General features: G+C 41.6%; 1 protein-coding gene across 1 annotated transcript in view; it reads right to left on the bottom strand.

The window, feature by feature from the left end:
• Positions 1 to 3,205: 3,205 nt before the first annotated feature.
• NOL10 (nucleolar protein 10) overlaps positions 3,206 to 25,192 on the bottom strand; it is a 74,953-nt gene continuing 52,966 nt past the window's right edge. Inside the window, exons 17-21 of the mRNA XM_090032131.1 lie at positions 24,766 to 24,855; positions 20,794 to 20,967; positions 20,208 to 20,455; positions 12,481 to 12,583; positions 3,206 to 8,241 (exon numbers count right to left, since the gene is read on the bottom strand). Of these exons, the coding sequence (XP_089888257.1) occupies positions 8,125 to 8,241; positions 12,481 to 12,583; positions 20,208 to 20,455; positions 20,794 to 20,967; positions 24,766 to 24,855 (732 nt within the window). The 3' untranslated portion in view covers positions 3,206 to 8,124. The remainder of the gene's footprint in view (positions 8,242 to 12,480; positions 12,584 to 20,207; positions 20,456 to 20,793; positions 20,968 to 24,765; positions 24,856 to 25,192) is intronic.

Below are 25,192 nucleotides of genomic sequence, written 5' to 3'. Positions count from 1 at the left end.
TGCCCCCAGGGGGCTACCTGCTGCTGGGGCAGGCTCTGCCATTAAAGCCTGGGTGGGGACAATGTCCCACTACCCCGGCAGCAGGGAGGTTCTGGCCCTGGCTCCCTGGTTAGGGGCAGGGGACTTGGAAAGAGCTGCAGGGGAGGGGCAGGTCCCAGTCCCCTGCCCTGATCTGCCAGTGAGTCGGCTAGCAGCAAACCCTTAGTGGGGCAGCAGATAGAGGGAGGGAGGGGCTGGGACCTGCCTCACCCCTGCAGCTCTTTTTAAGACCCACACCTTGATCACCCAATTGGGGCATGGGGCCGGGACCCTACCAGGACAGTTCCCAGCTCCCGCTCCCTGATTGTGAGGGCTGGGGAAGCTTGTTCCCTGCCCAGCTCAGTGATTGATGAGCTGGGTGGGGAACACATTCCCCAGCCTGTTCCCCTCCCCCCCACCCCCAAGCTCTGCAATCTGCAGTTGGGCTGGGAACAGGCTCCCCAGCACAGTGATCATAATCAGGGAGGGGGGCTCGCAGCTCCCTGCTGCAGGGACATGGGGACAGTGTCCTAGCCTGGTTTCTGGGGCCCCAGCAGCAGGCAAGTCCTGGGAACAGGGAGCAATCTTCCACCCCCTGCTGCCTGGCTGCAAGTTTGCTCCTGGTTGGCCACCTACAAGTACCATACGGTAGAGTAAGTAATCAGGAGTAAGAGTTTGCTACTTTTATTTATAGGTAGCAAATTTTACTTGCTCCTAGAGCAGATCACTGCACAATACGTGTCTGTATGTGTAGACAGCAATGTTTACTGCACAGTAATTTGCTCTGATCTCAAGTAAAGATTCATTTAGATGCACCTGGTATTTAATTATTTAGTGCAAGGCCATGGGTGTTACAATCCAGCCTGAAATCTTGAAACTGCCACTGAAGCTCAATACATTTCTTGGCCTACTAAAGTATTGTCATAACGATTTCAGAAAGGAGGGTTACACTTGAATCATCTGGAACCAGATTTCAGTAACTTTAATGAACTGGATAATAATTTGGCACAAAGAGCCCTCCTCAAGTTAAAATAATTTTTTGTGGAAGAAGGGGCTATAGGGGACCACACCTGGCACTAGACGTTAGCTTAGTTTTGCTCTTTTTTATTAGTTCATGTCTCATAGCTATAAATTGCAATTTAAAATTTATCTACAGCTAGTTGGGAAGTAAATTAAATTGTAAAACAGATGGATTAGTCAAGGTTTCCAAAAGGAGACAACCTCTGGTCACTCCTGATAGCTTCACTCCATGTCATCTAAACGCTGTGACAGAAAGCACATTTATTACACTGGTACAACCAACTTTTGCTCTGAAGTAAGCAAGAGACAGACAGACAGAGATAGACAGACAATCTAAACCTATATATAGCCTTACATTGTGTAATGTACTCAAATCTCATGTAGAACTATCCTGGAAAAGAATCAGTGATAAAACTATATCTCTGCAGCTGCCATTTGGCTCCTTCTGAGATAATGCCTTGCTCAGTGCAGACAAGCCTTGAGTTGCTGCCCCATCATGTACTGGTAGAGTACTATGATAATGCCTACTGTGACTTGTCTGTTTGCTCTGGATCCTGGTAATTAGCACTAATGGAAATCTGTCATTTCTCCAGGCTTTCTGATGCCAACAATCATTTCAGTAAGTGTTGAAATCTCAGAAGAATTGCATTCTGGATCCCAGCAGTTGCCTATCTAGCCTTATATAGTATGACTGAGAATGGGTAGCACCAAAAGTGTTAGAGGGGGGGTGTCAAACCTCTACTGCTTCATTCAACCTTCAGGCTACTGCAAGTTGAGGCGTATGGCAAGGCAGGGAGAGTTGCCTGTTGTAGAGTCCAGGGCCCCCAGACGCCAGTAGACATAACCAGAGGGCGAATGAGGGCTGTGCTGCCACTGTACTGTTCACCCTGTGGTTGGTTGGCCCACCGCCACTTATGGTTACTGGTCCTGCTGCTGTCCCAGCTGCCATCTGTATCAGTCCTGCCACCACTCACCTATGACAATTCCTGCAGTCTGGATCCAGCCAAGGAAGTTTGACCCCTGCTTCAGATAAAGCAGTAAGCAAGCAAAGGCTGTGCCCTCTACACCTATCCTATCCTAAACCCAAACTAAACACTGTTTTGAGACCTGAAGTATGAGGTTTAATATCCCACCTTGAACTTATTATTGTAAATTATAACACTTTGTTATCTTTGCTATACATATAAATACTAAACCCCCTTTTGGGATTCTGTTAAATTTCTTGCCTCAGTAACTTCCTGTGGCAACAAATTTCATAATTACACGTGTTGACTTTGGTACAAATGTTCAGAGAGGTTGGGGGAGGCTAGTTTGCATTAAAAATGGCTACTGGATCTATCTTAGTTCACCCAGGTGTGGATCTTAGTTCACCCAGGTTGACCTAACTAGGGATCCAAGTGCAAACTGTATAGAAGTTCAGGACTGTTAGATCCACCTAAAAATGGCTGATCCAAATCCAAGTTAAGTGCACCTCCAACACAGTCTAATTTAAATCTGGTCCAACAAGACTGATCTAACTGAACTTCTGTACAGTTCCCAACGGAGATCTGGGGCTGGAGAAGCCCAGCCACTGGCCCCAGCCCCAGACAAACCTAGACCAGCCAACCCTCCCAGTCCCCACTAATGCCTGTCCTCAGACTCACCTCCTGCCTGCTCTCCCCACACCTTCCCACAGACCCTGCTTCACCCCCTGATGTAACCCCCTCCCCTCCATCCCAAACAGGTGGCCATTTTTACCTCTATCTAACCTCCCCGAATGTCTGTACATACCCTGAATTGCATGTGCCACTGGGCTGCCAAGTCAGACAATTGCAGTTTTATTTAAGGTGTCGCTGAAGTTTCTGCATTCTCCCTGCTCCTCTCTAATCTAAATAAAGAACTGAAAATTTTGCTACCTCACTACTTAACTTCCTTACTAAAGCATTTATTATATTAAAACACTGGACCTAATTGCAGAACCTTGAAAAACACACTGTTCTGCCATGATGAAAATGGACGATTTAATAATTACTCTTTGCTATCTCCTAATGTAAATGGTCTATGGGTATTCTTTACAATCTTTTAGGCAGCATTCAATCTACAACAAAAATTTGCATTTTACTCAATTTTTTTTTTTAAATTACTTTGTACAAGACCACATCAAATGTCTTTTGCAATATTAAATAAGTTAGATCAACTAGTTGTGCTTTATTTCTATCCAAAACAAATTGAGAGAATAGTTAAGACATTTTTCTTTGCAGAAATGGTGTTAGTTAGACCCTTTCAGGACTGTGTTTTTCTTTTTTTGTTTTGCTTGAACTTGCATCCTCTAATTTGTGAGGTATAGATATAAGGCTTACTTGTTGGCTTAATCACCCAGAGATCAAACCAACAAGTCTTTTTGTTTGGTAGAAACTTTTGTTACCCACCATAGTACTAATTGTTTTTAATAAGAGGTTAGTTAGTTGAGTAGAATGATATAGGATTTTTCAGTTTACAGTCCAAAAAGATAATTAATGTCTGAGAAAGTCACACTGGACAGAAGCTCTGTGAACTTCCTCGCCATGACTACAGTGAGCATTAAAAACTAAGCCAAAACCCAGACAATCTTTACTGGATCCCTATGTAAAAACAATTTTAAAATAAGTTTCTACTAAGTGGATTATAATGAATTTCTTGAATCTGCAAAATTAGATATATCTACATCATAGACTACAAATAAAGGATGTTTTTCTTTTAGTATTTTATTCAGGGTAATGTTTTAAAATGTACATGCTATCTGCTTGTTAACAAGGCCAACGCTGAAAAAAATGCACCTTGCATTTGGAAAGGAAGTAGTGAAGTTTGGGATGGGTCACTGCTTCTATGGGAATTCGTTGGCCCCTTCTTGGACTGGCCTGAAAAGGCTTTCCTCCTTGCCCCACCCCAAAAATGAGCTTTAACTTAGGAGTTTCATTGTCCCAAGGGAGCAGAATTGAAAATCACGATCTTCAACAAATGACTTTAAATATCCTTGACACAGGTCACTGAGAGAATATGGAAGATTAGGGCTTCCATATTAGCCCTGGAACTTGATGTTTAAAATTATATAGGAAACCAGTATGGCACTTACAGGACCATTCTGATGTGCCTACAATAGCCTGGGTTGCTAAGAAGATATGCTGTATCACGTGACTGTAATACAGACAAAGGATGACAGAGGATCGTCATTAACTGAGGCCTGGTCATTGTCCACCATGATGGACGAGTCTCTTAGCCAACTGGATATTGTACAACGCTTTGCTATACCTGCCTAGAACCAGAAAACTCCAAAGCTACGGAGGTGCTCTGAATGCAAGAGCTGTGGGTGTTGTTTCTCTCAACCAGGAGGACCATTGCTGAAAGTTCTTTTCCCACCACCATGATCTCTATGTTAGGTTAGTGACTCACCTGAATGAGTGAGGACAATCTCAATTTGGTTTAGTGGGTGAAGAGATGCAAATGATTTAGCAGCTTCCTGACTGCAGCAGACCTCTAAAGACTACAAACACAACAGTGACAAAAAGCGGGGTTTAAAAAAAAAAAAGATGGGAGAAACACTGAAGCAAAAAGTTGCCAGCTCTCAGAGGATCTGGTACCACCCAGAAATGGGCCACAGTCCTCTGAGCTCTGACAGGATTCGAATCTCGACAGGCTCAGGGATAGAACGACCCCAAAATGGCCAAACTTCATAGGATTACAGAGAAAGTCACTTCTTTCATGAGAAGAATTCTGACGGCTTACAAGTGGACCGCACAACCAAGTAACTAAAGGCCTTTGTTCAAAGTAAAGATACAAAGGATTCTTGAAAGGCTTTATCAACCCTGAGACTGTCCCTACTGTCAGAAATTCCAGATATTCTATTATTAGTGTGCCAAAAATCTCCAAGTTTATAACTATTTATAACACAAGGCCCACACAAGAGGCCCACTTGGGGGAGGGGAAGGTTTTTTGAAAGAGCATGAAGTATTTAGTAAAATAACTCCCCCACTCACAAAGACCTGCAACAGAGGGCAGAGTTATACAATACTCGGAGCTTGCTGCTCGTAACAGAGCTCCAGAAACAGATCAAAGGATTTGGGTTGGATCCATGTTATGATATGCACTGAAGTGTATATAACTGCATTATAATGTGTAAAATATATTAATGTTTTATATAATCCTACCACACTACTCAGCCTTGATCAAGGCCCCAGCAGGGGTACATTGCCACTTCAAGAAAGATACAAGACCAATAGGAATGAGTCCAGAGGAGCAACAGAAACCAGATCTAGAAAATGTGACTTAAGGAAAGGATTGAAATGAATCAGGTTTGTTAAGTCTAAAGAAGAAAACATAAAAATAAACATCATCAGATGCTTTTATATAATTGATAACATAGGCTGTAATACTCATGTCTTCCTGAATAAATTAGTCCGTAAGATGCCACCCTGTCCTGATTTCTTCCTAATTATATAAAATACTACTGCAAAAGAAGGTCATAAACTGCTCTCCAAGTCCACTGGGGGTAGAACAAGTAGAAATGAGCATAAATTGGAACAAGAAAGATTAAATTAGACTAGTGGGTCCAACTTCTTTGGCAGGCATACCACAAGGTAAGTCCTTGAGTGCCACTCAATCCCCTTCCCTTTCTGCTCTGGGCTGTGCTCCCTGCTCCCTTCCCAATCTACCATGTGCCTCACACAGTCTGCTTGTTCCTTTTTTGACATGTGCACTCTGGATTGACCAAGCCTGGATTAGACCATAGAAAATAAGCTTCTAACTAAAATTTTCAAGATTGCACAGCTGTCTGTCAGTCAGGAATGTTCTAGGTACGGGGGATCTAGGCATCCTGCACTGGGATGAGAGAATGGACTAAATGACCTCTCTCAAGGCCCCTGCCAGCCCTCCACTTTAAGTCAGTGAACACCGCAGGAACAGGAGAAGGTTCAGCAGTTCCAGGGCCTCCTCCCTCAAATGACTAATGAAGCAGTTCTCAAACCAGGGCCAAACAGGAAGGCTCCCCATAACTGTGGATGCCACAATAGCAGGGCACCCATCACATTCATGGAATTAAAGCGCTTTTGCTGATTTTAATATAAGAATTGGGTTCTCACGTTTTAATAAACTTGGGGGGAAAAAACTTGTTTTACCTTGTGCAGCTTCCCTATGCATTTCTGGCATCAATTTAACTGTGACCAAAGTTCTGAAAAGACTAAATCAAAGAAAGCATATACACAGAAGGACAGAACCCACTTATAAGAGCACGGAGACTATAGTTCTTGAAGAATGTTGGCGACAAAAGGAAATGTGAGACTAGTCTATGTAAAACGTTACAGTGGGTGCATCTACACATGCAGAAAAATGAAACATCATGACAGACTGAAGTTAAATCTGATTTAACACAAAAGATTGAAAACTGACCGAGTACAGTGAATAAATTACCTCCTTGAGAAGAGGCCCCATGGCACTAAAAAGACTTCAAATAGAAAAATGTGTAATAAAATAAAAATGGAAGATACAGCCATTGCCTAAAGTAGAAATAAGAAACCAGTCTACCTGAAGGTAATTAATCACCCAAACAACTAACGAGGAAAGTGGTGGACTATTCATCTCTTGGCAACTTTAAAAACCAAGATGGATTCTGGATGATTTGGTATAGTCAATCCTAAATTATTAGGCTCACTACAGGAGTAGCAGAATAAAAGCCTTATTTCATACAGTAGATCACACTGGTCAATCCGTCTTTCCTGGTCTTACAAATCCAGAAAAAACAATGTTATGATATTGAAGGATCAGTGTTTACTGATCCTTATACATAGAAATTTTATTCAGAGATTTCAATTCCTTTGGTGTAGCCAAAGATAAATGGAAAAGCTATTTTTTTAAATGACAATACTTTTTAAAGATCCAAATGAACTAAAAGTAAAATTCCCTCCTTTGCAGAATTTATGCGCCTCAGCTCCTGCACTTGCCCTCTCTGCAAAGTTTGATTTCACCCTGCTTGAAAAATGTAGTGACTTTAACACGCTAGACAGCTGTTCAATTTAGTTTCAAGTTCCATGACATTTCAATTCTATATCATGAGATGTCAAAGGCACTTGAGCAGTCATACAAACAATTTACTGTGGGGTAAGAGCGCAAGGGGTTTTACTGTATGCCAGCTACTCTGTGTTAACTACCTGTATGCCTGTCTTTACCCCACAGCTTGTGGAAGCTAAACCAGTGACATAACTTTGTTTCAATAAGAGTTAAGCTACTGTGGCTCAGTTCATTTACTGCAAAGTAAAAGTATGCATACAGGTAGTTATTATAAAACAGCTAATGTACATTAAAACCCAGCTGCTTTTATGCCATGGTAAACTGATTGTATATCCATATCTTAACTTGGGTGTGGTGAGTAAGGGATACTTTAATACAAGACCTGTCTCCATGTTAATACAGCACTAGGTTTTCTATCAAGAATAATCAAGTTTTTTTCCCCAAATGTAGCTCCCATTTATAAAAGGTACTTATCAAATGCTTAAAATGGAAGAAGTCTCACTGGACTTCAACATGCTGCTATTTAGGCATTTGCTGAATCATGGCCTTACTTACCAGTATGCATCAAGCCCAGTCTTTAGCCCTGTTGTGCACTGTTCTTGAAGCAGTATCAGGGGTTTCTATTTGATATATTGCTGGTGCAAGTAATTTAAGGCCAAAATGAGTCAACCTACATCTCAGCAGCCTAAAACTTCAATACATTTTTGTTTAAACAGTAAATAATCTCATTAAAGTAAAATTCACTACTTTAAAAAAAAAAAGAGAGAGACAGAAAGAGTTCTGTTTTTATCAACCAACTTTCATATGAATCGTATCCAGGGTTACACAATAACCAGTCATGGTACTTCATGTACCAATTTAAATAAGGTCATTAAAAAACCCCTGCCCTTAGTGTCTTTTCATAAATATCCACTCATATTTTGTAAACATTTCATTGCCTTACAAAGGGTTTAACAAATTCTAGTTGTCTTGTATCCATAATTTAGATGTTAAAAGGAAAAAGCCTGTGCCATAAAGTCCCACTTCGCAGGTGACAAGTGAAAATAAGGCAGCTTCTTTAAGGAGTCACTAAAATGGCCGCCCTCTACCACGTTTATTCTTCAGTTGGCCAGCAGACCGTCTGAGGCTTTTCCTTTCCTGATGATGCTGCTTCTCAGCTTCCTGCTGTTTCTTCTGCTGCTCTGACTAGAAAATGTGCAAAAAACAGACTTAGTTAGAATTCCTAACTTCCTGAAATTGTTCCAGCATTAGTAAAGTCTGGAAAACTTTTCACAAGCCAACAGTAAAAATTGTATAATTCTAAACATAACAAAGGGAAAATAGTAATCTACTTGCATTAAACATGGAAAACAGTTTATAAAGCGAACATATCAACTGTTTAATGTAAGTGCCACATAAAAAAAATGTGTTTTTGTTTTATATACTCTACATTTATTTAGGTACAATTTTAAGATATTTTAAGAAATAATTCTATTCTATTCAGGTTCTCATAACCACACCACTTGCAACAATATCTGAACACCTGTATATAGAGTTGAATTTTAACAAGGAAATGTTGGTAAGTTCACTCCTCTGAGTAACGCTCAAGCAGCTTATTCTACTTCGTATTTTTAGATTCTGATATTGTTTCTTAAAATTATGTACATTTCAAAGACACAGTATTTAGCAAGAATCTTAAACTTCTGGCTCCCCACAGCTCCCTGCTTCTTAGCTTGACAGTTTGGACTTTAAAACTGTTCACACTGCAAATGTACACAAGATTTTACTTTGTACTTTTCTGACAGCATCTCTACTTCATGGCAGGGTTCATGTTCTATTCCAGTGAGTCATAAATACTGAAGTCCAGAAGATTTGGTTCCTATCTTGGTTAAAGATGGCTATCACATTTAGACTTTCCAGAAAAGATGTTTCAAAGATAGAGGGGACAATTAACACAAATTCCAAAGAATTTGACATTTTACATATATCACATTACATAAAACAGATACTTTTACATTACTAGGAAAAGAGTCAGCATAAAAATCCTTATGTTTCTATGTCAATGTGGAATATTTTTGTGCTTTGCTGTTAATATTATTCCCCTTACTGCTCAATGGCCATGCCTGGTCTGGGAGGGGCTGAGGGACCTATCACTCATAAAATCCCTTGGCAGGTTGGATCCAGCCCATGGGACATATTTTGCCCACTCCTGCACTAAGTACACTTCAATACAAACAGGAACAAGCCAGTTTCCTAGCCTGAAATTCAACTGCCTCCCTAGAAAACCTATTTCATAGTTTCTAGGGCCGGAAGGGACCTGAGTAGATCATCTAGTCTGACCCCCTGCCATGGCAGGAAAGAGTACTGGGGTCAAATGACCCCAGCAAGATGTTCATCTAGCCTCCTCTTAAAAACCCCCAGGGTAGGAGCCTGCACTACTTCTCTTGGAAGTAGTTTCCAGATCCTAGCTGCCCTGACAGTGAAGTAGCGCCTCCTGATATCTAGCCTAAATCTACCCTCTGCCAGCTTGTGACCATTATTCCTGTATTTGTAAATTCAGGAAACAAAATCAAAAAATATTTCACCTAGTTCATACCCGTAGATGCACCTTAAGAACTGACTGGCAGGATGGAAACAAAGGGACTGAGGCAGAGACCAACCAAGTCCGTGAGCACCCCCACCTCGGGGGGAAGGGGGGGGCGGCCACTATGTCATCTTCCCTCTCAGCAGCTCACTTAAACACGCATGGTAGTGGGACACTCTCTTCAAGCCTCAATGAAAGGAAACTGAGATACCAGCAGATCTTCACCGTTTAATATTTATGCAACGAACAGCCATCCTGCAAATTCTATATTGTGCAAATATAGTTTACTGAATGCTCTTTACAAAACTAGAGCGCGCCTGTCCACAGCAGACCCATTCCTCTTGTAATCCGATTAGCAGCACAATGTGACTGGATTAGTACAGTGATGGATTTAGACCGTGATCAACTGGTACAATGCAAGGCACTACATCCTCACTGCATTACTACCTTGAGCGTCAGCACTTCAAGCTATCACTCACCCTACTTCCTTCCAACAGGTGGTCAGATCAATTACTGCTTTGTTGAAATGTATTGCCTGTTCTTTTCTTTATAAGCAGATATCAGGAATGTCCAGATTTCAAAAAGTGTCATTGATTTATGCACTGCTGATATGGAGCTGGCTTGAATCGTGGTAGTTTTGTCTGTTGATGACCAAAGACCTTCCTCCATGAACTCCTTTTCTCTTCTAACCTGCCTGCTAATTACAGTTGTTACTTTTTAATCAAATGAAATGCAACTTGTACTGGCACTAGAATCTAAAGCTATTTTACAATAATGTAGTTGCCATGATAACAACTCTGGAAAAAAACAATACTTAAGAAACTCTAGGAAGTTATCCCAGTTCCTTTGGAAGGAAGCTGAGATTTTGACAGAAGCAGACACACAGGTACTTGGGTACCACAGCAATGGCCACAACACAAAAAAATTGTTCAACGACCAAACAGACAAGGGCCAGACATGTATACTTCTGTAGAGAAGCATTACTCTCCAGCCCTCTTCCCAAAGAAATCCTACTAATCTTTTCCTGCACCTCCACCTTGCAGTTGGGACATCATAAATCAGGAGTTGGTAATGATCCTAACTGTGTCAAAATCCTGCTGGGCTTGCCAACTGCATTCTCTTCATCCTGAGAAGGGCATATCATATGACATGGCTCCTTTCCAGTCCATTTTTTTTTCTGTTCCCAGGGACTGCAGAGCCTGCACTGAGCAGGACCAGCCTTTGCAGTAGGGACTTTCCATCCCATTTTACTTTGCTTCACTTGCCATCTCTCTACTTCAGTCCAGGGCCGATATACAGCAGTTACTTATAAACTAGTTGTTTTTTTTTTAACCACAATATTACAAACTTCTGCAGCATATGTATTTCAGTTAAACAACAACAGCTACAAACATACTGAGATGAGCAATTAAATAAATCACTTGGAAGAGATTGTAACAGTGATACACATTCTGCTGGGATCGAGTCCAAAAGCGACATTTTGAGCCAGTCTCAGATCTTGTTCCTCTCAAAATCTTCATGAAAAATGCTAACAGAAGTGGATCTTTCATTTGTTCCCTATCATCAATTGTAGAAAGCTTTCTATCTCAGCACTTTCTAATTTAAAGCTGCTATAAAAAGATTATGCTTTGGAAGGCTCGCAAAGCTTACTTAATTAGAGTTATGGGGCTGCCATATCGGTTACAGCAGTTGGTAAGGCCCTTAAGAGTGGTGAGGCTTCGTACAGTTACACTGCAACCTGGGACATAGTCAAGACGCTTTTAATTTCAAACTGAATACATGGAGCACCACACAACAGATATCAATGGCTTGTGAGAAATTAGTAAAAGAGGTCTAGTGATTTTACCTTACATGATCCTTTTGTCTCAATGTGTCAGAAGTGGCACATTCTAATAACTCTTCCAGATACTCTCTCTATTCCACAGTCGTTTTATTTTTGTGAGAGATGGCTAATTAACAGGTAATGAATAAGAATGGCTTATACCAAACAGGCTCACCCAGGGGAAAACCAATTTTAGCAGAAATATACTGCCCACTGAAGTATCAACTGACATGGATTTTTAACTTGTACTAATTCTTTACACAAAAATCCTACTACCTGAACAGTGAAACAGCAGCTATTAAGACTCTGAAAAGCTATGTAGGGCAGAAAACAAAGAAAAATCCATCCGGTTGAAATTGCCGGGAAAAGCTAGGTAGGTAGAATTTGGTTACACATACAAACTGGAATTTGGCAGGTACACAGGGATTACAGCTCCTGTGAACAATGCTGTGGAAATCTAAGGACCAAAAAAAGCAGTCAGGAGTTCTGTTTTATCACACTAATGACCAAGATGGAAGATTTTCACCTGTGGTGTTTGAGATGTTTTGGCTTAGAAACCAAACTCTGATCAGACTTGATACCAAGATTATATGCAGTCATGTCATCTAATGATGGGATCCCATCAGCAAGTGGAACTAATGGGTGCCTTTACACATGCTCCAGGGTAGCGAGGGAGGGGGTATTTTCATTAGAGCAGCTGCAGCGTTGTGTGCATTCAGTGTCCTGCATTTCAAAATGGTGGCAGGGGCTCTTTAACTAAAGTTTGTTGAGTCTGCTCTGTTGTGCTCTAATCAAAATTCTTCAGAGCACATGTAAAAGTGCTGTATGTTTCCCACCAGAATCCAAGAGGATGGGCATGCTGCCTGCATTAAAACAGCGGAGACACACAGGACACTAGGTGACTGTCATGAAGAAGAGGTGCTGTCAACTAAAGAAGAAATCAAGACGGACATTTGTTTCAGATAGTTTTAGTGCTTCCTGTTCTTCCAGACAAATTAAGCCACCATGCCTGTTATGTCTTAAAAACATTTTAGCTCACCTTTTTTAATCTGAAGGTCACCTGCTTGCTGCCTACTGTGGTGTCAGACACACGGAGGGTGCCAAGCTTCTCTTCAAGTTTCAAGCGATCTTCAAGAGTTTTTCTACAAAGAACAAGATGAAGTCAGTTTCTTTCCAACAGCAACCAGAGTAAACAAAACAGTAATGAATGGAAGAGACTAAAATAAAAGTGAAGAAAACCTCAAACTCTAAAAAGCCAATCCCATAACATGCAAAGAAAAGAGACTGTAATTGAGTTGTACTTCTGTCATTCTGACATCAAGCAGCCTAGTCCATAAACACAAATGAACCAGGCTCAAATTATTCCCTCCAAGTATTGCTCATTATGAAGCCCCCTTTCAGTGTGTGCTTTTCCTTTAAAGCCTAGGCCCATGTTAAGACAAAAATCAGACAAAATGACTCCACACCATTCCTACAGAATCAACATCTGCTCTGGGAGCAGTTTTCTATGGGATGTTAAGGAAGATTCAGGAATAGTCATTTAGGCCAGGTAGGACATCACACTTTTACCAGTATAGGCGATTGGACTATACCTGTAACAGAACAGAAGTTTGGCACAGGTAGACTGGCTAGTTTAAAAACGGCAGAACCTGATTTAAGGTTTGCTTCCCCCCACCAAAGGGCGAATGTGTGTTTTGTTTGCAACCGATCTAATCTATGCTATGACTTACAGGAAACTACGTAACTTGGATAGATTCCACCTCAGGCTTTTTGAATGTCTGTACCTAGCCTTAGAGAGGATGTATTGGTCAGAAAGGACATTTAATACCAGTTATACCCATTTTGCTTGGCAGTTTTAAAGTTTCTAAAATGAAAAATTTTCCATCCTGAATAAACTTTAAGGGGGGGGGGGGTAACAATTCTCTCGTGACTATTAGCATTTTTGATTCCCTTTTCCCTTGTTAGCAGCCAATATCTGGTCCAATTAAAAATAACAATTTTGACTCCAGCAATGTGCATGCCCAATATAAGTGGTTCTAAAGCAAAGCAGTTTATATCTGACTTTAAGAGCAGGAAAAACTATTCAAAACTTACTGTTAAACAAATACAAACAAGTATTACAACTGTATACTAATGAAAGAAAAACAAATGTAAATGACTATAAGACTGATTAGCAGGACCCTGATCTTGTAAGGCACTCCATGAGGGCACACCCTTCTCTTTGTGGATCTAGTCTCTAGTCACAGCTCAGTTTCTCAGCTGTAAAATAAGGTGCTGCGTGGATAAGAGTTAAAGATACTGTACTGAGGAGATCATATAAGTGTCTACAGCCAGGTCTGCACCTACAGAGTTTTACTGGCACAGCTATTTTGGCTCAGGTTTTAAGAATAAGTCTCACTGATGCTTAGATTGCAAATTCTTTCTGGTGGTAACTGTCTCTTCTGCATGCAACTGCACAGTGACTAGCATGCTGACAACCTGATCTGCACTCTGTATTACAAGCAATGCAAATAGGGTAGGAGAGAATCTAAATGACTACAAGAAAAATGGACATATTTCATTTAGTGTGAAAAATATAGTTTTATTTTAATTAACAGTACTAATAATACACTAATATAACTATTTGAGAGGCAAGGATTTCCTGGAACATCATGGCTACAACATCACTTAAACACTAAAATAACTAGTGATTTGAGACCTTGCTAGTAAAAGTACCCTACTACTAGATCTTTGGAAAGAGGGAAAAGAGACCTTTTGTGCGTAAAAACTATAAAGCATACGTACTAGCGAAGTACTGACACATATATTTCACAGATTACTTTTGTGGAAGGGGAAAAACAGGTCAGCATAAAAATACAAGTGAAAACCAGCCAAAGTTAATGGAGATTATGTGGATGATGTGGTTTATGGATTGCACCCCCAAGTATGAAGCCACTGAAGTTTCCTGGGTCTTGGTTTAAATGTAATTTCTATAAGAAAGGCACGCTCATAAATTATTCAAAATAATTGCCAAGAATTGTTTCATTTCCCATGACTACGTACTTTGATTCTGGTTTTCCTCCAATATATTTTCAGTGAGCACTTGTAAAAACTTGCTCCATCTGTGCTGTTTGGGAAGACAAACTAAGCCTTAGAGCTAACCATGGCAGGAGATCAGTCACTGACAGTGTGGTGGGATTTCTGCATTCAACTGAAGCTCCACTTTTCTCCCCTGTGAAAGGAGCATGGAAAAATGTGGCTACTACCCAGCAATTCTTTAGCATGACTGCTCGGGTACTGCTTCAGTCCAAGGGGAATGAACACAGGGAGATATTAGCAATACACCATGGAGTCATACGTTTATTGTATAAAAACACATGGATATATGTATCCGTGATTATACACCACAAATATCCCTGTTGTGATGCACAGTAATTTCTGTCCCCTATTAAAGGGTGGGGGGGAAAGCATTTTTCTTTTCCAATAAACACTGACCCAACTGGTACTTTAAAAATGCTGTAAAAGGATGTGGGTAGGATGCTCTTTGGCTTCTTATGACATATAAAGAAAAAGAAAAAGCCTATCAGGATTTCTCCCTGTTCTTTGATATAGGGCTAACAGGAATATTAACTCTATTTGCTGAAGAATTTCTTGGTTTTTCCAGGGGAAGGAAAGTATTTACTTTCATACCTTAACTGAAAGATGACAGGGACTCCATCTTACATTTGTAGAAAGCCAATGTTTAAAGGTTAGAGACTGAAGCTAAATGGGTGTCAGTCCAAAAAAGCACGTTATCTAGAACCCTTTCCCCTCTCAGGCGCTCAGCTCTTATTATGTTCACCTTGGCAGTGTTAGCGTTTCAATCATTCTCCAGCTATCCTACATGAGACAAGCTGAACTTGATGTAAAGCCAAGGGGGAAGAGAACATTTTTCAGGCCCTTATATAACAGAGCAGGGCACTCACTATATTTACTGGTAACTTTTCAATACTTCTGTCCTGAGGACTCTTAAGTTACTAAGAAATTTATAGCATACACCAGTGCTTTAAAGTTGGGCTTTGAACAATGCTGAGTCAGGAACATGTCAAAGAAACACCCAGTTTAATATAAACCATAAATGTTTTCTCCAGGAACAACAGTCTAGCAAAAAAAAAAACAAAAAACCTAGCCATTAAGTGAGCGGTAGAGGCATTAAGGTACTTAATTATATTGGACACAGACCATCACTCTTTAAACTTGGCTAAATCAAATTTAAGACAAGCATGTCAACCTCACCAAATCATATTTGCCAGTACAATCTTTCCAATTTTTAGTTCAAGCAGTCAGTATAAAATAATACATTTATTACCATATAGGGCTAGTAAAAAAAACTTGCCAAAAGTCCTCCCGTCTTTACAAAACTTTTCCATGTTCAAACACTTAAGAAAAATTAAGTTTGCTGACACAGCTGACTACACTTTTATAACCAGCTACAGGAGATTAAAAACAGAGGAGTTGGTCACTAAAAATATTAGAATGGTTTGAAAAGTAGTCCACAAGTCTGAATCTTGCCTGACAGTGTACACAGCTTCATTTATCATAGATCTTGTAAATGAATAGGTAGAAAAACAATTTTGCCATGGTAGGACAATTCGACAGCAACTTGCTGAAAAAGGCAAAAGGCTACGATTGTCTTCAGATCAATTTGTTTGTTTAGTCATTCTTCATTTCCTCTCCTATCATGTCAGCATGTCTTATTGCTTTGTTTTCCAAGTTGGCCTCAGCACCTCACATTGCATCTTGTAAGTTAACAAGACATGCATTTGGTAGCACTGTTTAGTAAAAAATAACCATTTTTATTAAAGAAGACTGTTAAAAGTACACTTGTATTTTGTCATTACTAACACTCCTTTAAAATGCTGTAGGGAGCAAAAGTATTGATTTTCAATTTCTTCTTTTCTGCAGCAAGGCAGCAGCCCTAGATTTCAGGAGGGCAGACTTCAATGAGCTAAGGAGAATAGTCAGGGAAGCACTAAGGTCCCGGAGGGGAGGGGAGCCAGGTGTCCAAGAAGAGTGGTTGCTCCTTTAAGAAGATGATCCCCCAAGCCCAAAAGGAGGTAATCCCAACATGGATCAAAGGGGGCAGGAGGGCGCAAAAAGCCCCCATGGATCACCAAAAGCATCCGGGAATGTCTCCTAGCTAAAAGGGAGACGTACACCCAATGGAAGGGAGGGGCCATCACCAGGGAGGATTATACTGCGGTTGCTCAGGGATGTAGGGGGGGCAGTCAGGAAGACCAAGGCGGAGATGGAACCGGGACTAGCTTCCCGGATCAAGGACAACAAGAAATCTTTTTTTAAATACATAGGGGGCAAAAAGAAGGTACTGGGTAATGTGGGGCCCCTGCAAGACACCCTAGGAAATTTCAGTCACATCAGATGACAAAGCTAATCTATTTAATGACTTCCTTGCCTCCATTTTCCTGAGCAGGGACCGGATCAGCCCCAACACTGGGACCCCCTCAGGCCCCAGGGGAGGCGCTCCTAGGCCCAGAGTCAGTGAGGATCTAGTCAGGGAACTTCTGGAGGGACTGGATGTATTCAAATTGCCTGGTCCCGACAATCTCCACCTTAAGAGTACTGAGGGAATTAGCTGAGGTCATTGTGGGATCCCTGGCATGGCTGTACGAGCACTTGTGGTGCTCTGGTGTGGTGCCAGAGGACTGGAAGGGACCAACATGGTTCCCATCTTCAAAAAAGCGAGGAAGGAGGACCTGGGAAACTATAGGCCAGTTAGTCTTACTTTGATCCTGGGTAAGCTTTTTGAGAGAATTATTCTGGCGCATATCCACAAGAGGCCAGCAGGGGAGATTATACTTAGGGGTAGCCAACACGGGTTCATTAGAGGCAGGCCCTGTCAGACCAACCTGGTGGCCTTCTACGACCAGGTCACCAAATCCTTAGATGCAGGGTTAGCAGTGGATGTAGTCTTCCTGGACTTTCGGAAGGCCTTCGACACTGTCTCTCACCCCGTTCTCATTAAAAAATGGGGGGACTGTGGTGTCAACACCCACACAGCCAAATGGGTTACCAACTGGCTGGAGGGCTGCACCCAGAGAGTGGTGGTGGATGGGTCATTTTCACCCTGGAGTGATGTGGGCAGTGGGGTCAAATCTGCTGATGACACTAAGATGTGGGGGGATGTAGGCACGCTAGAAGGGAGGAACAGGCTACAATTGGACCTAGACAGGTTACAGGGGTGGGTGGATGAGAATAGGATGGGATTCAACACTGACAAGTGCAAGGTGATGCACCTGGGGAGGAAGAACCAGCACCATACCTACAGGCTGGGGAACTCCATTCTTGTCAGTGCAGAGGCAGAAGAGGATCTTGGAGTCATCACTGATGCCAATATGAACATGGGTCGGCAGTGTGGGGATGCAGTCAGGAAGGCCAACCACACCTTGTCATGCATCCACATATGCATCTCAAGCAGGTCCAAGGAGGTGATCCTCCCCCTCTATGCAGCACTGGTCAGGCCACAGGTGGAGTACTGTGTCCAGTTCTGGCTACCGCACTTCAAGAGGGATGTGGACAGCATGGAGAGGGTCCAGAGGCAGGCCACTTGCATGATCAGGGGGCAGCAGGGAAGGCCCTACGAGCAGAGGCTATGGGACCTGAACCTGTTCAGCCTCCACAAGAGAAGGCTGAAGGGGGATCTAGTGGCCTGCTACAAACTAGTCAGAGGGGACCAGCAGGCACTGGGGGAGTCTCTGTTCCCCCAAGCACTACCAGGAGTAACTGGAAATAACGGTCACAAGCTGGCAGGGGGTAAATTCAGATTAGACATCAGGAGGTGCTACTTCCCTGTCAGGGCGGCTAGGATCTGGAACCAACTTCCAAGAGAAGTGGTGCTGGCTCCTACCCTGGGGGTCTTTAAGAGGAGGCTAGACGAACACCTTGCTGGGGCCGTCTGACCCCAGTACTCTTTCCTGCCATGGGAGGGGGTCGGACTTGATGATCTGCTCAGGTCCCTTCCTACCCTACTAACTATGAAACACACGCACGCAATTTTTTTTTTTTTAAGTAATGTCCACAGTGAGAGGGCTCCTTTGCTTACATTAATTACTGCTGAGTGTTTCAGGCCCTTCTTTAAAGTTCATTTACCAAATCTTTCATTCTGCTTGTTGAGTTAAAGCCCCTATGTTTGTGATCACGAATCCAGGTTTTCCATTTTGCATGGGGAAATGGAGAAAAATGCAGATTTTTCATTTTAACAGAGCAACCAAGTTTTGCAACAAGCTCTCTGCAGGATGGCAGCGTTCCAGCCCACAGGAGGCTGGGAGGGAGCAGGAGAACAACAGTTAGGCAGGGGGTGCCATATGCATGTACATATGCTGGGGGAACTGTGGGGCCTTTCAATTTAAATCATAGATTTTGGGGTTCTTAAAATCAGCAATTTTGCAATTTTTTTTTATTAGGGAAAACCAGGATCCCTGCTTATGATACTTCCTCTATCCTTTGCCTTCAAATTATTTAGTGTCCCTGAAAGGTATAGGACATTAGAGGTCTTTAGATGAATTTGCTAAAAAGAACAGGTTGCAAGTTGGCAGGCATGCTGACATTTCTGGCCAAACGATGGAAATCACAGCACTGCGACAACTGATCTGTTCTCTTTTTCAGGTAAGTTTTGAAGTTGCAATAGTAATACACATGTAAAATGTGCATGTCACCCTCGTTTGAGCATATAACAGCCTTGGCCTACAGACTGCATATCCCAAAAGAAATTTACAAGGAGGAAAAAAGCAGCCCTATCCTCTAGAACTAAAACAATCCCAAGTGTACTAACTCTGTAGGTAAGCCCAGAGAAGATTGTTGCTTTAGCTCAGTGGTATTCAACCTTGTTAAACTCAAGGCACCCCTCAGAAAGTGCTAGCTCCTGGTTTTCTTTCTTTTTTCTATGTTTTTGATTATGGAAAAATAATAGTACAATTCTTCTGTTGCAAAAAACTCAGACCACTTTTTAACGCTATGGATTCCAGTCTTAAATCTCTAGTTTTATCTTGTGACTCGTGTAGGTGTTTGCGCACCCGACAGTGCTATTGTTGCTTGGCGCCCCGCAACACCCTTAAGAGGATCTCATGAAATTCTCTGAAGCCATGAGACCTGGGCTGGGAACTGCTGCCTTAGCTGACACCCAGCCTGAAAGCTACAAATTAAATATGGGACTCAAATAAAAATCTAAATCTAGACTTCCAGCAGAGCACAGCAAAAACCTGCAGACTGGAAGCCAAAAAAGAAGCATGTTTCATGCAAAATGCTAAGCGTCAAAGAAAAAAAGGCTAAAACCATGTTATTTTAGTCTTCTATTCCAATACAAAGAATGCTTTACTTAGTAAACACTGAGAAATCCTGAGGTATTCTACCATGCCTAATGAAGGGTCAGAGTGTGAATCTCTTACTCATACATATTATGCATGTAAGTGGGCACACTGATGTCAGTATGACTGTGTGTGAGCAAAAGTTCACCACTGAGAGGGAGGTATCTCCAATCTGGCTCAGAACATTGAACCCTTTTCATTTAAAATACAGCACAGGAACTACACATGCCAAATGTGTGTAACTCCAGGGAACACAGATGCGACAACTGTTTTTATTTCAAGTCATACCCCACAGTAAATGGGTCTGGCTTTAGAAACAACTATTTTCAAGTCTATCATGGAAGTTAAAACAACCTGGCCTACATGCTATAAAGAGCTAGCTGAGGATACACTACCCCAAATGTGAGAGCAGAAATGGTAGTCTTACTTTATTAGCTTTTGTTTTTTGGCAGAATCCTTGAAGCTTCTGAATTCCTCCCCTGCTTTAATCTCAAAAAACTGGGGTTTCAGTGATGTTTGCTGATCCTCCTTGAACCTTTCCTGCCGTTTAACTTTTTCCTCTTGGCGTAAAAGTTTGCGTTGTTTCCTGACCTCTTCAACCCAACCTTTTTCATCATCTGAACTCTCAGAACTTTCTGCATCACTTGGTTTTCCTTCTGGCTCTTCCTCCTCTTCCTGCAGACAAAAATAGTTACTCTAAGTAACAATTAACTCATTTTCTTTTTTAAACTATTTGGCCAATTAAAGCACCTAAAGTTGTAACTGCAGAGATTGCGAAGAATGTTAACAAATGCAATAACTAATCAAAGCAAAGAACAGTAGATTCTGCAAATGAACTGCTTTTACAGACAAATTAATATAGTCCATTTAAGTTTTAGATCTAAATCACACTAATTAGATTTTTCTCCACTGCTTTTTTCTCTTTCCTAGGTCACATAACATGAAATACTTGAACATTTATCACAGTTAATAATACAAACAGTGTATCATTCCAATCCAAAAGAATACTTTACCAGTTCTTGTGCTTCTTGTTGCTCTAGAATTTTTAGTTTCTTCTTTCTTTTTTCACTAATTTTAGAAACAAGTGGATTAAGCAGCCTAAATTCTTCACTCTTCTCATCCACCTGGAAATCTGGGTTCTCAAACATGACTTTAAAGCGGTCATCTTTCAGAATATTAGGCAGGTTCTGAAAAGGAATGAAAAACAAAAGCCAATTATAAAATTTGGCAACAAATCCTGATAATTGATTTTAGAAGTAAAGCTCATTCAATTGTGTGTTAGGCTTATAATTAAACAACAAAACACAAGATGTAAAATATTTATTCTTTAGAACCCTTTTAAAACAAATGTAGTCAATTTAAACTGTGGGGCACTTTACTATTTATTCTAGTTCTATAAAGAAAATAACATTATTCTGAGCCCTTTGTAAACAAAGTATAGGAACTTTAAGCAGATTAGTGTTTACAATGCGTTACTGAAATATCTCAAATTCGGACGCATCTTGAAATATCTCAATTAATCAGCAGCATTTATAGGGCAACCCTCACCCTGCAACCAGCTCACCCAAATCAAACAAAAAAACCTAAACTTCAGGTCAGTGTTCTACAAAGACTATTCCATAGATATTTTATGACTATGTAAATAATTGTGACCTGAAGAAGAATATAATGCATTTGAAAGTGCACCTAAGTCTATTCCAACCATGCAGTTAGTGCCGTAAGATATATTAGCCACAAAAACCCTTGCCTCTTGCATATTTCCTGGACCATGATGGTGATAGCATCACTCCAACACTAAATAATTAAGACTTTTAAAAAGGGTTCTACATATATCTTATACATTTGTTGCCACTGCCACCACAATATATAGCAATTATGTCTGTGTTGATGAAAGCCTGCCCCAGCACCACTGAAGGCAAAAGAAGTTTTGGCGTTGACTACAATAGCAGTAGGATCATGCACAACTTGATTTCAAATTTCTACTTGTGTATTACTATACCTAAAGTGAAAAATTACTAAAGATTATTTTTATGTTAAAAATTCCTTAACTGAAGCAGCTGCAAAACTACTACCCCAAGCAGCTTTCCTAGCACAATGGTATGTTTTCACAGCTGTCAACAAAGGAAAGAAATGGTGAAAAGAGACAGATTTAAGAAAGGAATGCTCAGAACCTTACAGAAATCTTGTTAATTATCTAATCCAGAAAACACAGTGGAAAAAACAGATGCATCACTATACAAAACCAGATGCTCTTGGTAAAATTCACAAAGTTTCGGAGAAATATTCAGAAACACATATGAATAAACTATCCAAGAAGCTAAAGTGTTGCCATGTGGGAACAGACTCAGAAAATCTGCAGTGAAGATTCTAACCCTAGCTTTTCATTGATTTCTCTCTCCCTGCCATCACACCCATGAGCTGTAAACTCTTACACTCTGTCCCCAGATTCACAGATGTTAGGGTCGGAAAGGACCGCAGCAGGTCATCTAGTCTGACCCCCTGCCCTGGGCAGGAAAGAGCGCTGGGGTCAAACAATCCCAGCTAGGTGCTTGTCCAGTCTCCTCTTGAAGACCCCCCAGGGTAGGGGAGAGCACCACCTCCCTTGGAAGCCCATTCCAGATTCTGGCAACCCTTACAGTAAAGAAGTTCTTTCTAATGTCCAACCTAAATCTGCTCTCCGCCAATGTGGCCACTGTTCCAAGTTACTTCAGGGAGTGTCCTAGTAAATAGAGCATCTCCTATTCCCTGTTGTCATTCCCTGATGAATTTATAGGCAGCCACAAGATGAGGATATGAATTCCAACACTAAGCTCTTCTGCTGCAAGCTGATAACCTCACTTATATGAAATACAGCAAGCCTCTGTAAGACATTAGGAGGGTGCCAGGACAAGTTATATATCTTGTAGATTATGGCCCATGCCACAAAGTCTTCAAAATTCTACAAAAGTACATGATATGAGACTGATTTCAAATGCGTGGATTGTCTCTTCTGACAGATGTTAAACACTGCTATATATAAATATTTATTTAACACTACTAGAAATATCTTTATTTAACATCTAGTTGAGTATAAGGCAGTTTTGGTATCAGCTGTACAACAGTTATGGCAGCATAAAAGAATAGACAGCTTGGGGAATTTTAGGAAGAGGAATTAAGTACAGAATAAAAAGATTCTATTAAATCATTAAGGAAGTATACTATCTCTTCCTCTAGTAATGGACAACTCTTAACATATTATGGAAACTATCATGAAACAAATAATCAATAAAAAGGGGGTTTTTTTTTAGTACTTTGCTGTTAACCAAGTGTGTAGAGTTTCTGTATTCCTCTTTTTCCATAATTCATTTCCTCAGCGAGTGCTTCTTCTTTACCAGCACTGATAGTCATGAAAAAAAGAAAAAACTCCCAGCACTTTACTAGAAGAGGTAGCATGTTGATTCAACCCAGCTTCTCAGGCTAAGGACTAATATTAAAAGAAGCTGGAGCCTGAATTGATTCAATCTTTGCAGGTTAGTCTAACCTGCCTATATTGAATCAATTTGCAAGTGAACAGACATTCGCTCTGACTCGAAAAATGTGGGCACATGCATGCAGTGGCATGGACCAGAACCAGGGCCCACCTGGCGCTTCCCCCTTGCTGCTGCAAGGGCAGGGGCGGAGGAGTGGCCAAACACTGGTTGGCATGCCCCCCTGAGGGAAAGGGGGCAGGAAGGGGGTTTATGCCCCTCTGCACCCCCTCCCTACCCCCACTCCTGGCAGACTGCTGCTGGGATCTGCCAGCCCCGGCTGCTGCCTCTGCTGCTTGCTCCCTGCGTGGGGAGAACGGCAGCATAACCCCCCTCCCTGCCCCCTCCACCAGACAGAGGGGAGAAATAACCCTCCTCCCTGTTCCCTTGCCTAAGGGGACCATGCCAGCCAGCATCTGACCACACACCTGCCATTACAGCAGCAAGGGGGAGAACCAGGTGGACTCCAGCTCGGGTCCATGCTGGTGGGATGGGGAGGGGAGACTTAAACCCATTCCCTCTTAGCTAGTTCACCTGAGGTTAGTGCCAGGGCTGGCCACAACCACATCACTGAAGCAGGAAGTGTAGAAATGCCTGGCAGGTCCGTGTTGGTGGGACAGGGGAGGGAGTTGGGGAATAAACTTTTCCCTGCTGCCTTTGCCTTGGGGTGGGGGGGGGCGGGGGACGACAGACATCTGGCCACACCCCAACCCCAGCCCACCCATGCTCCAGCTAGGGAGCAGAGGGACAGGGCTAGCCCTGCTCCACTGGAGCATAGAGCACAGCCCTGCCCAGGCCTGCAGAGCATGTCAGGCTGCTGGGGGACTCTGATTTAACTTAACCAGACCAGGAAGGGGTCTGGGACAGAAGTTCCATAAACTAGTGTAACCTCAATCAGTTAAGTCTGATACTACATTCAGCCAGGTTTATCTCAAACCGGTTTCAGCCATTTTGAAACTGGTTTATGTGCACTGAACTTATGTTTTGTTATAGGTTTAAACCAGTTTCTGCTCTCTTAAACCAATGTGTGTGTAACTTCTATCCCTAGCCTCAGTGTCTGTATAGATCAGGTGCTCCGGCAGGGCTTTTTGGCACTTTTATCTACTAGCTGATTCAATCAGCTTTTAGACAAAAGCACCATAAAGCCCCACTAAAGCAGCCAATTTATACAGATGTTAGGCAAGCAGGGTCCAACTAACACACTGCCTCTTCTGGGCAGGTGCTGTGCTCAGAATGGGGGCACACGGAGCGTAAAGGACATGGTTTTTTTCCCCCACATCTGTAAGCAGCCTATTGAACTCCCAAACACTGATCAACTCTATTGTAAAGCCATCAATTAATATAATATACACAGTGTTCTATAAAAAGACAAAATGTTTGTCATCCAAACACTGACCTACAGTAAATTGTTTATTATGTTCATCACTATTTCAGCATTTCTGTTGAGTTTCGGAAACCCTTGAAACAAAACAGTTGTACCTTTTGCTTCCTTTTTCTAGAGGCCTCCTGCTCCTCCTCCTCTTCCTCAATCAGCTTGAGTGCCAGCTCTTTGTTAACTTTTGGAAGTTTCTAGTTAAAGAAAGAAAACTCATCAGTACATTGTTCCTTTGTGCAAAAGAACCTTAGATATTTTACCTATTTCACACTCATTACTTTAGCTCCAAGGACAAATGCACCTCTCAACATTGATTAAAACCTTCTACCTAAAAGTAGATTTACTCATCCAATACAACTAGGAACAGCACAATTAGAAATGTTTCACCAGAGTAATGGCTTCCCACACAGAGACTTAAGTTAGAAAACAGTCCTGTGATTGTTAACTATTCAGCCAGTAGGAAAGGAAAGGTCCTCAAAGCTGCAGTCTTCCTTAGAGATAGAGAACTCTGCACAATCAATGCTCTAATGG

The sequence above is a fragment of the Crocodylus siamensis genome, chromosome 1, assembly GCF_052110815.1.
Source record: "Crocodylus siamensis isolate JL-2025a chromosome 1, ASM5211081v1, whole genome shotgun sequence".
Lineage (NCBI taxonomy): Eukaryota > Metazoa > Chordata > Crocodylia > Crocodylidae > Crocodylus > Crocodylus siamensis.
The sequence above is the reverse complement of the archived record's forward strand: the minus strand, read 5'-3'. Positions and strand labels throughout refer to the sequence as shown.